The sequence below is a fragment of the Podarcis bocagei genome (assembly GCF_964188305.1).
Source record: "Podarcis bocagei genome assembly, chromosome: 9".
NCBI classification, from domain to species: Eukaryota; Metazoa; Chordata; class Lepidosauria; order Squamata; family Lacertidae; genus Podarcis; species Podarcis bocagei.
This window is the reverse complement of record NC_138134.1, coordinates 70,779,593-70,794,211: the sequence shown is the minus strand read 5'-3', so window position 1 is coordinate 70,794,211 and position 14,619 is coordinate 70,779,593. Positions and strand designations below refer to the sequence as shown.

At 43.7% G+C, this 14,619-nt stretch overlaps 1 protein-coding gene across 8 annotated transcripts in view; it reads right to left on the bottom strand.

Moving 5' to 3' along the window:
• Window positions 1–1,884: 1,884 nt before the first annotated feature.
• The window catches only part of RUFY3 (RUN and FYVE domain containing 3), a 49,029-nt gene continuing 36,294 nt past the window's right edge, over window positions 1,885–14,619 (bottom strand). For 5 of the 8 annotated variants that reach the window (XM_081207077.1, XM_081207073.1, XM_081207074.1 and 2 more), the window contains 6 exons: window positions 10,170–10,289; window positions 8,436–8,559; window positions 6,367–6,446; window positions 5,033–5,060; window positions 4,084–4,158; window positions 1,885–3,443 (listed from right to left, as the gene is read on the bottom strand). In XM_081207077.1, the coding sequence (XP_081063203.1) occupies window positions 3,300–3,443; window positions 4,084–4,158; window positions 5,033–5,060; window positions 6,367–6,446; window positions 8,436–8,559; window positions 10,170–10,289 (571 nt within the window). In that variant the 3' untranslated portion in view covers window positions 1,885–3,299. Of the gene's footprint in view, window positions 3,444–4,083; window positions 4,159–5,032; window positions 5,061–6,366; window positions 6,447–8,435; window positions 8,560–10,169; window positions 10,290–10,492; window positions 11,176–11,330; window positions 13,903–14,619 lie in introns of those variants that run through there. The other 3 variants (XR_014011368.1, XR_014011369.1, XR_014011370.1) reach the window with 1 other exon arrangement.

Sequence of the window (14,619 nt, the reverse complement as noted above, 5' to 3'; positions counted from 1 at the left end):
GTGCTGGACCTCGGTGTCTACGCTGAACGATGGGGGTGGAGACGCTCCTTCAGGTATATTGGACCGAGGCCATTTAGGACTTTAAAGGTCAGCACCAACACTTTGAATTGTGCTTGGAAACGTACTGGGAGCCAATGTAGGTCTTTCAAGACCGGTGTTATGTGGTCTCGGCGGCCGCTCCCAGTCACCAGTCTAGCTGCCACATTCTGGATTAGTTGTAGTTTCCGGGTCACCTTCAAAGGTAGCCCCACATAGAGCACATTGCAGTAGTCCAAGCGCGAGATAACCAGAGCGTGCACCACTCTGGTGAGACAGTCTGCAGGCAGGTAGGGGCTCAGCCTGTGTACCAGATGGAGCTGGTAGACAGCTGCCCTGGATACAGAACTGACCTGTGCTCCTCCATGGACAGCTGTGAGTCCAAAATGACTCCCAGGCTGCGCACCTGGTCCTTCAGGGGCACAGTTACCCTATTCAGGACCAGGGAGTCCTCCACACCTGGCCACATCCTGTCCCCCCAAAACAGTACTTCTGTCTTGTCAGGATTCAACCTCAATCTGTTAGCCGCCATCCATCCTCCAACCGCCTCCAGGACCTTCACTGTCTTCACTGGTTCCAATTTAAAAGAGAGGTAGAGCTGGGTATCATCCGCATATTGATGGACACCCAGCCCAAACCCCCTGATGATCTCTCCCAGTGGCTTCATGTAAATGCTAAAAAGCATAGGAGAGAGGACGGAACCCTGAGGCACCCCACAAGCGAGAGCCCAGGGGTCTGAACACTCATCCTCCAACACCACTTTCTGAACACGGCCCGGGAGGAAGGAGCGGAACCACTGTATAACAGTGCCCTCAGCTCTTTTAGACGGTCCAGAAGGATGTTATGATCGATTGTATCAAAAGCCTCTGAGAGATCCAGCAGAACTAGGAAACAGCTCTCACCTTTGTCTCTAGCCCGCCAGGGATCATTAGCCAGCACGACCAAGGCAGTTTCAGTCCCATGATGAGGCCTGAATCCTGATTGGAAGGGATCCAAATAGTCCACATCCTCCAGGCATGCCTGGAGTTGTTCAGCAACCACCTGCTCAATCACCTTGCCCAAGAATGAAAGATTTGAGACTGGGCGATAGTTGGTCAAACTGGCCGGGTCTAAAGATTATTTTTTTTAAGAAGCGGTTTAATGACCACCTCTTTCAGCTGGTCTGGGAATGCTCCCTCACAGAGGGAAGCATTCCCCACCCCACAGAGCCCATCACCCAGCCCTTCCTGGCTTGCTTTTATTAGCCAGGATGGGCAAGGATCAAGGAGACAGGTGGTTGGTTTCACACGTCCAAGCAGCCTGTCCACATCCTCGGGGGTAACGGATTGAAATTGATTCCATGCAACTCAACCAGACAGCTCCAGCACTTTCCCACCCCGGCCCTGTTCCCATGGTGGTGTCTACCTCCTTCCAAATCTGAGCAACTTTATCTGCAAAAAACTTTGCAAAACCGTTGCAGGAGATCTTGGGGTCTTTACAAGTCCCCGATGGTAAAGGTGGTTCCGTTAAATTGCGAACTGCTTAGTAAGCAGACATACTCTACAGTTCCTCTTGCTTGCAGCTATATTTTCCTCTCTACAGTTGCAAGGATGTAATTGTGCTACTGGTTAACCATGTATTCCCTGAAAATGAAGTCTAAAGCCAGGACTACAGCAGCTTTGTTCAACCTTTAATGCTCCAGCTGTTTTGGGCTGATGGTTTGGGCTACCTGGAGGGCCACCGCTTGGGAAGGCTAAACTATTAAATTTCAGTAACTAATTGTAGTGTTATAGCTGGAACTTCAGATCAGTCATGACTTAAAGCCACATACCCTTCTACTCCATATAATGTATCATAAAATAAGCCATGTAAAACTTCAGTATGTTTATAGTAAAGATTGTCTGCACAGAACAAAACATAGCAAACAAAACATACAGCAGTTTTCTACGGATTCAAATACATTGTGCAGTTTTGATTTAATTTCCAGTACAAGTAGTTCTCTTCACACAACACACTTTGTGGTCTACGGTTCAAGAAAGCAGCCACCACTGTAAGAGTTAACCTCTGCTGCCGAGTAATCTTTTCAGATCAAGGTATATTCTATATCACACTTGACAGGTTTTCAAAAATCCATTGTTTTATGGGTAAGCAGCAGTATTGCGATATAGGCCTTCTTAAATTTACATTTACATAAATAGGGAGTCAATTGTGTCAATCGCATCTACAGCTTGAATAAGCAGCTTTGCAAAAAAAAATAAAAGATTGTCAAGTCATTTACAATCGGTTGCTGTCCTTGTGGGTATTCTGCAAAAATATAGACTCCCAAGTTGAGAGGCCGCAGACATGTGAGTTTTTGTGCAGTCAAAATAATTTTTGTACACAGTACATTCTCTTTCAAATATTTTGGTTACATACAATGCATTCTTATAAGCAGCAGCATGTATAAAGCACAACCCTAAAAAAAACAACAGAAGTTCAGGCAAAAAAATAAACTTATTTGTGGTATTTTCATCTTTGGCCAGACCATCAGTTGTAGTTTGTTTTTACAGATCACCTAATTTAGTGCCAAAGACTTGTGGAGCTTATTCAATGGCTACGTTTTTGCACACATATGTGCAATTCTGTAGGCTATAAAACATGGGTAGAATGCACCACCAAGTCCTCTAGAGGGTTTTGTAATCCAGAGCAAGGGCACAGGTCTGCTGGCAAGGCAGAGTACATCCGCATAGCTCGCTCTTAGGAAATCAGACTGAGAGTGGCTCAGTGTCCTTGCCCTGGGCTGAAAATAAAGGATGAAGTGGCAAGACACATGCCTAGTTTGCATAGGTGATGGGCCCTACAAGCACTAGAGAATTAACAAGACTGCCATGGTAGGAAGAGTCCTATTTATCCTTATGGGCACCCATGGTCAGGTTGTACTGCTATCCCCCAGGGAGCAGTGTCTAGATACGCCTCCACCAATATCTTCCGTGTCTTCAAAAACTAAACAAGATTTACAGAACCTGCTTCTAATGCTTGTTCATCTCTAAAGCATCCGTAACACCAGTGCATGTCAGAATCTGGGTAGAACTCGGGAGTGGTTCACCCAGGTCTTTTAAAGGTTTAAAAGTTAGGGCTGATTGGTCAATTCACAGCCCCCACCCCAACACCTACTCTGATTCTGCAAAAGCAGACAAAGGTGTTCCTTTGAATTCACTCTCCAAGATGTTGCAGCGTTCAGAAGCTTCCGTCTGGTAGAAATAAGCTGCCTTTGACAGGACCGCTGCCTATCGCTGTTGGGAGTCCTACGAAGGGCTTGCCGAATATTGCTGCATCAGATGCTTGTGGCACAGGTTACAAACCCGCTCTGGGTAAATGCTGGAAGGAAGGGGCAGTTCGTTTGCTGAACAGTCTTCACAGAACACTCCGCCACAGTTCTTGCAGGTGTTCTGAAGAAGGGAGAAAAACAAATGGAAGTTAAAACCAGCATTACATTTCCTCCTCAAGGGAGCAGGAGGAGAGAATCTCAAGTTGCCTTGTGTTTGTTTCAAGTTAATACAGTGGTGCCCCGCAAGACGAATGCCTCGCAAGACGAAAAACTCGCTAGACGAAAGAGTTTTCCGTTTTGGAGGTGCTTCGCAAAACGAATTTCCTATGGGCTTGCTTCGCAAGACGACAATGTCTTGTGAGTTCCTGCTGGGTTTTTTTCCTTCCCCCCTTTTTCTAAGCCGCTAAGCCGCTTATCAGCTGATCCAATCAGCAGACAAGCCACTAAAAGCCGCTAATAGCGCTAATCCGCTAATCCGTCAATGGGCTTGCTTCGCAAGACGAAAAAACCGCTAGACGAAGAGAATCACAGAACGGATTCTTTTCGTCTTGCGAGGCACCACTGTAGCTTGTCCTGTCCTTCGGGCTCAGGTTGGGCAGTTACTTCCTCACATTGCTGCACGCACAACCCCCATAAAGCAGGTCATGAGAGTGGTCAAAAAGTTTGCATCTGTTATTCCTACAAAAGGCTGTCGAGTACACTACTGGGGCAGAAGATGGTTTCCCCAAGTTAAGCAGGTGAGCCACTCTGTTTAATTTTACCTTTCTTTTGCTCTGTGTGCTTTCTTCTTGACACAGCTGGCACAACTCTAATTTGCCAGGTCCAAGGGGCTGCTCCTAAATAATTGAAAAACATGTTGCCATTTAAACATACAGTTAGGCTTTTTTTTTTTCCTAGCCTTTTGATGCCTCATGTGAATGTTTTGCTTACAATTTGCTGAAGCCCTCCCACTCGGACTTAAATCTCAGATGAGCTGAGTAGGCTCCCAACTCACTACTTCCCCTTCTGAGTTTGTGCGCTTTGAACACTGAAGCAGAACTCATTTGAATTTACCATTTTATAGTAATATTTGTATAGTACTCTGAAGTGGTCAGAGCACTTCATATGCATTGGCTAGCTGTGTAATCCTTATCAACAATCCCATAAAGTAAGTCAGTATTATCCCCCATGTTAAAATACACAGAATTCAGACTCAGCCTCTTTAAGCTGGCAATTCCCAGACTACTTACTACAAAACTAAATTCAGTACTACTCTGGGTGGCTGGGGCAACCCAGTCAGATGGGTGGGCTACAAATAATACAAAAGCAACAACAGGAATTTTGCGCGGACTGGAGTTACTTCATTAATTTTATGGTTTATCAAAATAATTTTCTAACACTGCTTCTGTTGTCTGGAGGGTACATGCTTACAGCAGGCAGGTGTCCAGAATACAACATTTCACTTAATGCTCAAAATATTTATACACAAATATTTGGAAATTTACAAAAACAGACAAAAGCGTTCAAATCTATAAGCCAACATTCTAAAACCAACTTCTTGATTTTTGACAAATAAGTCAAAGACAAAATTACATGTCAGCATCCCAAAACCATCTGCACACCACTCAAGCTACTCAGCCTCTTTAGCAATTCATCACTTTAAATATTTTCCCGCATATTAAAGGCTCTTGGCTATTGACTATTCTAAAATAAGCAACATAGATGACTTACATGCTCCTCTTGCAAGATAGGAGGTGCCCTGGAAGATAAATAAGACATTAACTTTGAATGTTATTTCATCCACATCTTAACTAATGCAAACTGGCTATTAAGTTTGTTCTGATTTGTCATAATGGTAATGTGGCCACACGCATTCATAATACTTAGATGCTCCAAACATAAAGTAGGGTTGGTTGTCCGTGCCTCATACCAAGCTTGTCAAAGGTAGAATACAATCCATATAATTAAAGTTATGAACTCCCAGGTTTTTACCAGCCCACCATGCAATGAACTCTCAAAATCCAAACACAAAGCCCTTAAGCTGCTTAGTAAGCATCTGATTAGATTTACAAGAGAGCTCTGCTTGTCCACATCTTGGACCCAGAAACTAAGATGTGCTTTCTACAATTGTCAAAACTAAGACACATAAAACACTTTGATGAGCACATCTACATGAAAGTTGCTTGTTTCACACTTCAGCACAAGCCAATAGTTCAAATAACACTTCCCTAGAAGAGCCACCACAATGTGTGGAGTTTTGTATTATATGCCTCTATGGGACACGGGTGGCGCTGTGGGTTAAACCACACAGCCTAGGACTTGCCAATCAGAAGGTCGGCGGTTCCTCACCCCGTGTCGGGGTGAGCTCCCGTTGCTCGGTCCCTGCTCCTGCCAACCTAGCAGTTCAAAAGCACGTCAGAGTGCAAGTAGATAAATAGGTACCGTTCCGGCGGGAAGGCCACATGACCCGGAAGCTGTCTGCGGACAAACGCCGGCTCCCTCGGCCTATAGAGCGAGATGAGCACCACAACCCCAGATTTGGTCACGACTGGACCTAATGGTCAGGGGTCCCTTTACCTTTACCTATGACATATATGCTACCTGAACAGACCCCACAATTTCCCTAAGCTTCTGTTTGCCCACTAAAAACCACTGCAATGGCCAAGCAATTTGGAGGGAATCTGGCATCCTGAATCTGGGCATCCAATGCCCTGCAAGAAAGCAACTGTAAGCTCACAGCAAAGCTCACTCTCTAGATGTGCCACCTTCAGCATAACTTATCATGGGATGTTAAGTATCCTCCCTAGAGTACTTATCATAGCCTGGAACACATGCTAAAAATGGTGTGCAAATATAGTATAATTGAAAAATGTCTGGATCACAATTGTCTAAATTCAGCCATTGTTTGCAAGGATGTCCCAGACAAACATCAGATAAAATTTCATGTGTGTGAGTACAGAAATCATACGAGAAGTCATCTTATTAGCTGAAAAACTGGCCACTGAATCATAACCACCAACACCTGTATGATCAAAGAGAATATGAATTGAATATATGGTCCATACTTGCTTGGAAGAACTGTCTGCCCCTCTTTTATTGGTGTTCTCCACGGAGACTCTCCTTCCAGGTGTTTGCTGCCTGCATCCTGTCAGAACAAACAGATACTGAAGGATCAAAGAAGAACACAGAAGAAATAATATCTGCAGTGTCCATTTCCCCTCCCCTCAGCAATAGCTGTTAGTTTCCTGAGTGGCCAGAATCCACATACTTTTGGCCACCATGAAGCTACCTACCACTACTAGAAGAACTAGAGATCACTTAAGAGAAAATAACGAGAATTGTGGTAACAGAAATTGCCATGTGCGTGTGTTACTCTGGGGACTTTTGAAGAAGGGACGCGGGTGGCGCTGTGGGTTAAACCACAGAGCCTAGGACTTGCCGATCAGAAGGTCGGCGGTTCGAATCCCCACGACGGGGTGAGCTCCCGTTGCTCGGTCCCTGCTCCTGCCAACCTAGCAGTTCGAAAGCACGTCAAAATGCAAGTAGATAAATAGGTACCGTTCTGGCAAGAAGGTAAACGGCGTTTCCATGCGCTGCTCTGGTTCGCCAGAAGCGGCTTAGTCATGTTGGCCACATGACCCGGAAGCTGTACGCCGCCTCCCTTGGCCAATAAAGTGAGAAGAGCACCACAACCCCAGAGTCGGTCATGACTGGACCTAATGGTCAGGGGTCCCTTTACCTTTACCTTTACTAACCTTTAAAGCCCTCAATGATTTCAGACCAGTTTATTTGAAGGATCACTTGCACACTTATTTAAAATGGGCAACATCCCTCTCCTCTTTGCTGTGACTCCCCCAAATCAGTTTCAGGGGGTTCCCCAACCATCTTGGCAGATTAGAGTACATTCGGGTGCCAGACTATTACCGAACATCTATGCCTTTCTGAAAAAAGTCCTCCCAAGAAGATGAACAATGATAAACTTAAGATTACAATAAAATGTCCTTCTATTTAAATCTCTCTCTTTTTTTTAAGTAAACAGTAATATTTTTAAATATGATTCAGGCAGTACACCCCCCCTCCACAACATATCAAATAAAATTACATCAATTAAAAGGAGGGAGTTTCACAGGATACAGGCCATTAATGAGTAGGCTCTGTCCTCTAGTTCTCACGAATTGAACTGATCTTGATTTATTTAAATTTTTTGGAAATTCACAGAACAGCTTATATTAAAATTTCTGTAAGCAGTGCAGAGTTTTAAAGTTGGCCAGGAGGCAGAGGCATGCACACAACATCTACCTCTTCCTTTTTTCTTTTTTTTTCTTTTTTTTTGCTGTAAGCTCAAATGCAGAAAAGCAGCAGCTACTTATATGCATGCAACAAAACAGGCAGCTGCAATCGTCACACACGAGGATCGATGGACGATTTGCAGGCTGCTTTTACCTACATGCAATTTGCACGTGCACAGGGGAATTTTATCGGCAGCCGTTCAGGGGGCCAAGCTCCAGGTCACCTGCTCCTTCCCCCCATCTGTTTTTTTAACTTAAAAAAACCCACACATTGCTTGCCATGGTGCTAGTGAGACCCTAGCCACTCACCATCTTAACCGGAAGTCAGGCACTAAACGTTGCAGGTCCCATTCTGTCGGACACTTTTCCAGCACCCTCACTTTTGACTTAAAGACATCTCTCAGTGTAGTTGTTTAAAATATTCTTGAGCAGCCAGTAATAGTAATTATTTTTCTCTACTGCTTTTAATATTCCTTTAATGTTTCTATATTGCTGTACACCACCCTGATTTTTTATTTTTTAAGGGCGGTATATAAAGAGCTTATAAACAAACAAACAAGTATACTCAAAGACCTAAATTTACATTTAGACCTACAGATTAGCTAATGCATGTTTGTGCTCTGGGTCTGAGCCCTTTTAAATAACCTAGCAATGTCCATGCAGGAAATTCACCAGCTTTGAATCACCGCAAGCTGATACAGTATACTTTAGCTTTACTGTGACCAACAGGAAGCACAAACCTCAACAACAGCAACAGTAAAAAATAAGAAGAATCCTAACAGGTTAAAAAGAGTAACTGAATTAAAGCTACAGTTAAGCACCAAGAAGCAGAAGAAGAACATTACTGTTTTAAATCCGGCCTTCTGGAATCCTTTGTTTTGGCTGTGCAAGCTTCTGTTCTCTTGAATTCCAGGGTGGAAATGTGACCATCGCTCTCGCTCCCGTTTCAGTTCCAGTTCCAGCTGGCCCCTGGAGTAGAAGCGTGGAGAGAAAGTGTGTTAAGGACAAGCTGTAGTTTACTGACCCGATAAAAAGGCCACTGAAAGAAGGAAAGGATTCCTATTTTTTATGCTCCAGATTGAGAATTTCAAAAACGACCCCTCTGAAGAAAACGGCATTGCACCCTTGGCCCATCCCAATGCCAAGCTTTGTAACCCCTCCCTCAGGCGTGTAAGTGCCTTGCCCTCCTCTGACTCCGCTAGACTTGCTGGGTACAGCTGAGCAGTGTGGCATCAGGTTTGCATTCAAAAGATCCCAGATTCAATCCCTGGCATCTCTAGGTGGGGCTGGAAATGGCTCCTGCCTGAAGCCCTAGACAGCCACTGGAGACAATGCTACGTCAGATGGCCCAATGGTCAGACTCAGTATAAGACAACTTCCTACGTTCCCGCATTGACCAATTTCATTTCATTTTTAAATTGCCAGAGCACATAGAATCATAGAATTGTAGAGGTTCTGGGGATCATCTGGTCCAACGCCTTGCAATGCAGGAATCTCAGCTAATGCATCCATGACAGAATACATCATTATGTACTCAATGTGAACACAGAAAGACATGGGTAAACCCAGAGGCACGTGAGCCATGATTCACCACTGCACACAGGAACAGTGTGAAACAACAGCACTTCCCCTGCATGGAGAATAGCAGGTTCTATGCACAGCTTCTGATTTCTCATGTCTCCTGCATGAGCAGGTAGAGGGTCAATATTAGCTGTGCACTAGCATCACGAAGGCCAAGAACATAAGGCGTGGTGAATGAGTATGCCCGTTTGTGTGAGCATCGTTTAATACATTCACTTGTGGTGGTTCCTCTAAAGTGGCCCACGGATTTGCACACATGGGTGACAATCCAGGCAGATCTCTAGGCACACAGCACACAGGCCGCTGCTGAAGATGGAGGAGACAACTCTTAAAAGCCATATGACTTACAGTCATACCTCGGCTCCCAAATGCCTTGGGAGTCAAACGTTCCGGCTCCCAAACGATCAAAAACCGTAAGTGTTCCGGTTTTCTTTTCTTTTCTTTGGAAGCTGAACATCCAGTATGGCTTCCGCTATTGTTTCTGGCATGCCTGTGCAATCGGGAACCAGTCGGAAGCTGCGCCTTGGTTTCCGAACCTTTCGGAAGTCGAAAGGGCTTCCAGAACAGATTCCGTTTGACTTCCGAGGTCCATCTGTACTGACTTACATTGGTTGGCTACACAAATGGGAAAAAGCTCTTCTTCAGCCTTAAGCTTTGGAGATAGCTCAGTTGGCAGAGCATGAGACTCTTAATCTCAGGGTTGTGGGTTTGAGCCCCACGTTGGGCAAAAGATTCCTGCACTGCAGGGGTTGGAATAGATGATCTTAGTGGTTCCTTCCAACTCTACAGCTCTACGATTCTACTAAAAGATGTATATGGACTTACACAAACAAGAACTTAAGAGTTTAAATTTCAAAATGTCACCCTTGTTTTGGAGAGGCTTGCTATGACAACATGTGAGGAACCCTGCAAAATACGCAGCACATGCAAGATGTTCCAACCGAGCTGGAAAAAGGCTGCTCAATAAAATCACACACAAATAAATCAGTTCTGTTCACCGCTGCTTGGTGAGCTGTTCCACCTCCATCTGAAGGCTGTTGATCTTATCCCCAAACTCCTGCTTGAAGAGCCGATTGTCTTCCTCCAGGGACTGACGCTCCTTCTCTGCATGTTGCAATCTGGATTTGAGCCACATGAACTTGTGATAAAAAACAAAAGCCATGGTGGGGAGGAAGACTGAGGTTAAACAATAAATTAAAGAAAAAACTGAGCCCAATGAAAGATGAGAGGAAACGTATGGGAACAGGAAGTGAGAGGGGGAACCAAAAGAAATCTAAAGAAAAATCAAAATGGAGGTGAACCAGGCAGAAGAAACTTCTATTTTCAATTTTTTTTTATTCTATAACTACAGTTTACAGTCATTAGATGATAAACATAAAACATCACTTTTATCCATAGTCAAAGCAAATCTCAATTACACAGTATTTGTAAGTCATTTCTTTTAAATTTACGTTACATTGCAGCTTTATACAAGTAATTAGAACTTGCATCATGGGTTACCTACTATATTAAGAAATTAGTGCATTTGTCTGGTCTCTTCCACAACTGTTACATCAGGTTAAACACACACGGATCCAGAGTGGATACAAAGTCGTGGACAAGTATTTAGGCTTCCCAACCTACTTGAGGCATCACTGCAATTGGGGGGGGGGGCGGGGCAGGGAGAGAAATGCACTTTCACAACAGAGGGGCTGATTTCAGACTGCATGTTTTCACCAGCTATGTGGCATATACTCAGCACAGTGGCCCAACTGTAGGGTGGACAAATAGAGGCAGTCACTCAGCAAAAATTCTGGAGCTATCACATATGCCAGTCCACCTCTGAAATACCATCTTGAAACAGACTCAAACGTGATTTAATCAGGCATATTGCACAGTCCTCCATCTACCAGCTCAGGATGCTGATGGAGTTATCACTTCCTTGAAAGCACCCCACTGTCACAACCTCTCAACTTACAGAAAGTGTGAAAAACTGTATCATGTGCCCAGTTTGACATCCTGACCCTTTCTTGGTCAGTGGCGTAGCGTGGGGGGTGCAGGGGGGGCCGGCCGCACCGGGCGCAACATCTGGGGGTTAGGGTTAGGGGGCGCAAATCCACGGGTTAGGGAGCGCAAATTACTTGCCTTGCCCCGGGTGCTGACAACCCACGCTACGCCACTGTTCTTGGTGAGTGGCTGGCAGAAGCACAGCAATTCAAGCAAACGGTGTGGAGAAGAGAGGGACAGAGGGGACTGGCTCATTAGCAAATCACCGTCAAGATCAATCAGCAAAATAACATTTTCTCTTCCTTAACCAGAACAAAGTCCACCAGACCATGCTCTGAAGGGCTAAGATGGCGACAGTTTCCGCTTCCAACCATTATCTAAGGGACCATCCTCTGTTCTCACTCAAACTAAGGCATCCTACGGCCAACTAGCAGGAACCAGGTATGACTCTGAAGCATGACTTCAAAGGACATTTGAAACAGAAGGAATTATGGGCTAGAATTCGGAAGCTGTGTATTTGTTCCCTTGTCCTCTCTAAGCATGATAATCATAGCGCAGCCTATGTTAAGCCAGCCAAGTCTCTTTTGGTCATGTGAAAGCTAAATCCTAACTACAAGAGGGGTGTGGCATCGTAATAATCCTAGCCACCAAATTGGATATTTTAATGAAACATGTTTACTTTAGGATGGAATTTAAATTGGTGCCTAAATAGACATTGCTCCAAATTAACTGGGTACAATTACAAACATGCCACACCAAAGTGTAATTCTTAAGGATTCTTACTTTAAAGGAAAAGAGCAAAACATCTGCTGCTCTGCCAGTTTTACAAGGAATACAAGAGTAAGATTCAGCCCCTTAGATTCTAAAATCAGCCAATTATTCCCCTCCCCCATCTTTTAAAAAGTCAGTTTTCCCCATTTTGCTTGAACACAAAACAGGAGATTTCCAAGGGAGGGAACTTAAAAAAGAACAACAGACTATTTAAAACTATAAAACTAATTTGGACAACTGGACGAATATTGATAATGACTCCCTACACACTAAAGGCTGTTTAGGGACTAGCACAGTGAACTTTTGCAGTCACGAGAAAGACCCCTAATTTAATCCCAAAACAAAACAAAAAATGTTATTTTGAGTTCCAGCAAGCTGTTTTCCTATGCTTTCTAGGTTTTAGTCGGTCTTTCGGTAAGTCCCCTGTTTGAACCAAACACTTAGAATCAAAAGTTAACAAGATCAAAAGGCAACTTTAAGCAATAACGATCTAGTTATCGTATGCTGTAGCTACTCTGAGTCAATGACTGACCAGCAGTAAAACACTACCAGTTCCATTCATCCTCTTAAACAAGGTAAGAACCATAATGAACTGTTCTGCAAAATACATTATTCCATCTTTCCTAAAAGAGGAAGAGAAGATAACACACACCTATTATGAGAGTCCTTCTAGAAAAGAGAACCACTGTTTATTTTTTAGGGAAATGAAGGCAGAGGTAGAAGGCAATGCAGAAACGAAAAGGGATTTCCATTTTAAAATATAGCTAGTGACTAGGCGTTGCATCCATGTCACTGGAGAAGGTTGAATGAATATGTCTTTCTCTAATGCAAAATGGTTGGCATTGGCGCATTGTCTTAGTGCGTCCTTGCACTGCAAAATATTCTGGTTACAGCTCATTACAATTTTGGTTTGCATTATTTGTTTTGCATTATTACTGCCCTCCTCTGGATATTTCCTTACGTTCATGTACAGTGGATTATATCAAAATAATGGGGTTGTGGGATCATCGGAATGGGCAGGTGGGAAAAGACACCGAACAAGACAATTGTATGTAAATGCAATTGAGAGAAGGTGAAAAGAGCAAGTCCAAGCAGAAACATATTTTGTTCTGCTATAAAGCAAAACAGTGTAATCTTGCCCCATTTCAGCTGGGGTGGTTGGACTCACAATATCGGCGAACTGGTGCATCCTTTGAGTTGTGTGCTGAGCGCACTGTGCATATCAGACCCACTTTCCGTCTACATAAATTTGTGATAAATGCACAGTTGGGGTGGGGGTGGGAAACGTGCAATGCAGACAAGCCTTTGGTAAACAAGGACTAGGCCCTTCTAATGGAAAGTTCTTCTGACGTGAGCTTGTCCTGGTCTTGAGATCAAATGGGACAGAAAAGCTAAACGTTCATGGCTTGCAGCAGGCACCCAACTGCTTTAACTTCCATGTGTGTATTTTCTTCATACACTTCACAACAGGGAAACAGAGGGAACTACCTCAGCTTCCCGCGAATCTGAGAATTTTCAGGGGGAAAGCTTCACACTTTTCCAATATCCTGTCAAGAGTAAAAAGCTTGTGCTGTATACACTTGGTATCAATTGTATGTACAGACCCACAAATCTGCTTTTACTTATGATTTTATGGAGTAGGTTCTGGTCAAATCATCTGTAGTTTAGTAAAGTTTAAGCAACAAATAACTAAGGGAAGGAAGATTATAGGCTACCTTTTCTATTTCCAAACAAAACAGATGCTTAAAAAAAAGAAAGAAAAAGAAATCCACCAAATTCCAAGTCAACTTTAGGTGACAACATTTAAGTCTGACATCTAAATTCTCAATCTCTTTTGCTTTCCCCTCATAACTGAGCTGAGATGTCAAGAGTTGTGAGGCGACCAGCTGCAAAAAAAAAGCCTAATGGGGCTTCTGGATCAGTTTGTTTGCTGCACTATTTAAGGTTTTTGCCTGTTTCACCAAATCCTTTTCACTATATGATGATAAGGAGATGATAAGGGGGAAATGGAGGGAGAGAGGAGGAGGAAATTGACAGCAAAAGAAAACACCAGTTAATTCAACAGGTATCTGACAATATATTTCAATGTCAATGCTTTTCTTGAAAATACAAACAACAACTACGTATGTGTTAAGAAACCGGTCTTGATTTCCATTCAGTAACAGCAGTGGATATAGCGATAGATATTTCAGTACGGCTAAACCTGGTGTATTTGCAAGGTTCAGCGTTCAAACAGGGGCAGCTACACCCCAGTTTGGGGTGGCCCTTCCAAACAAGTTCTCTGGTCTCATCAAGAACTCCTCAATTTTGGCAGCAGCGGTAAAAAAAAAAGGAGAAAATGAAAGTAGGCATGGTTTAAACCTTTCTGCCAAGTCCAGCAGCCTGATGGGAATGGGAATCACCCCCTCCCCAGTCATCAGATTGATCATTTGAAGGAGGAGGAGCTTCGTATCTTGTGTATTTATGTGTGTGAGAGAAACCGTGCATGTTTGTGTGATGTGGTCATACCCATGACTGCCATGCAGTCCTCACTAGGCCAAATTCATTTTTCCAGGTTACGTATTGGATAATCAGCCCACTTTACCTAACGTCTCACTATACACAAAGGAGACGGAGGAAATTACTTGTGTCTGCTTCTTCAGGGTAATGCTTTGTAGTGCACCATGTTGAAAATGCTTAAGCTCCATTTTC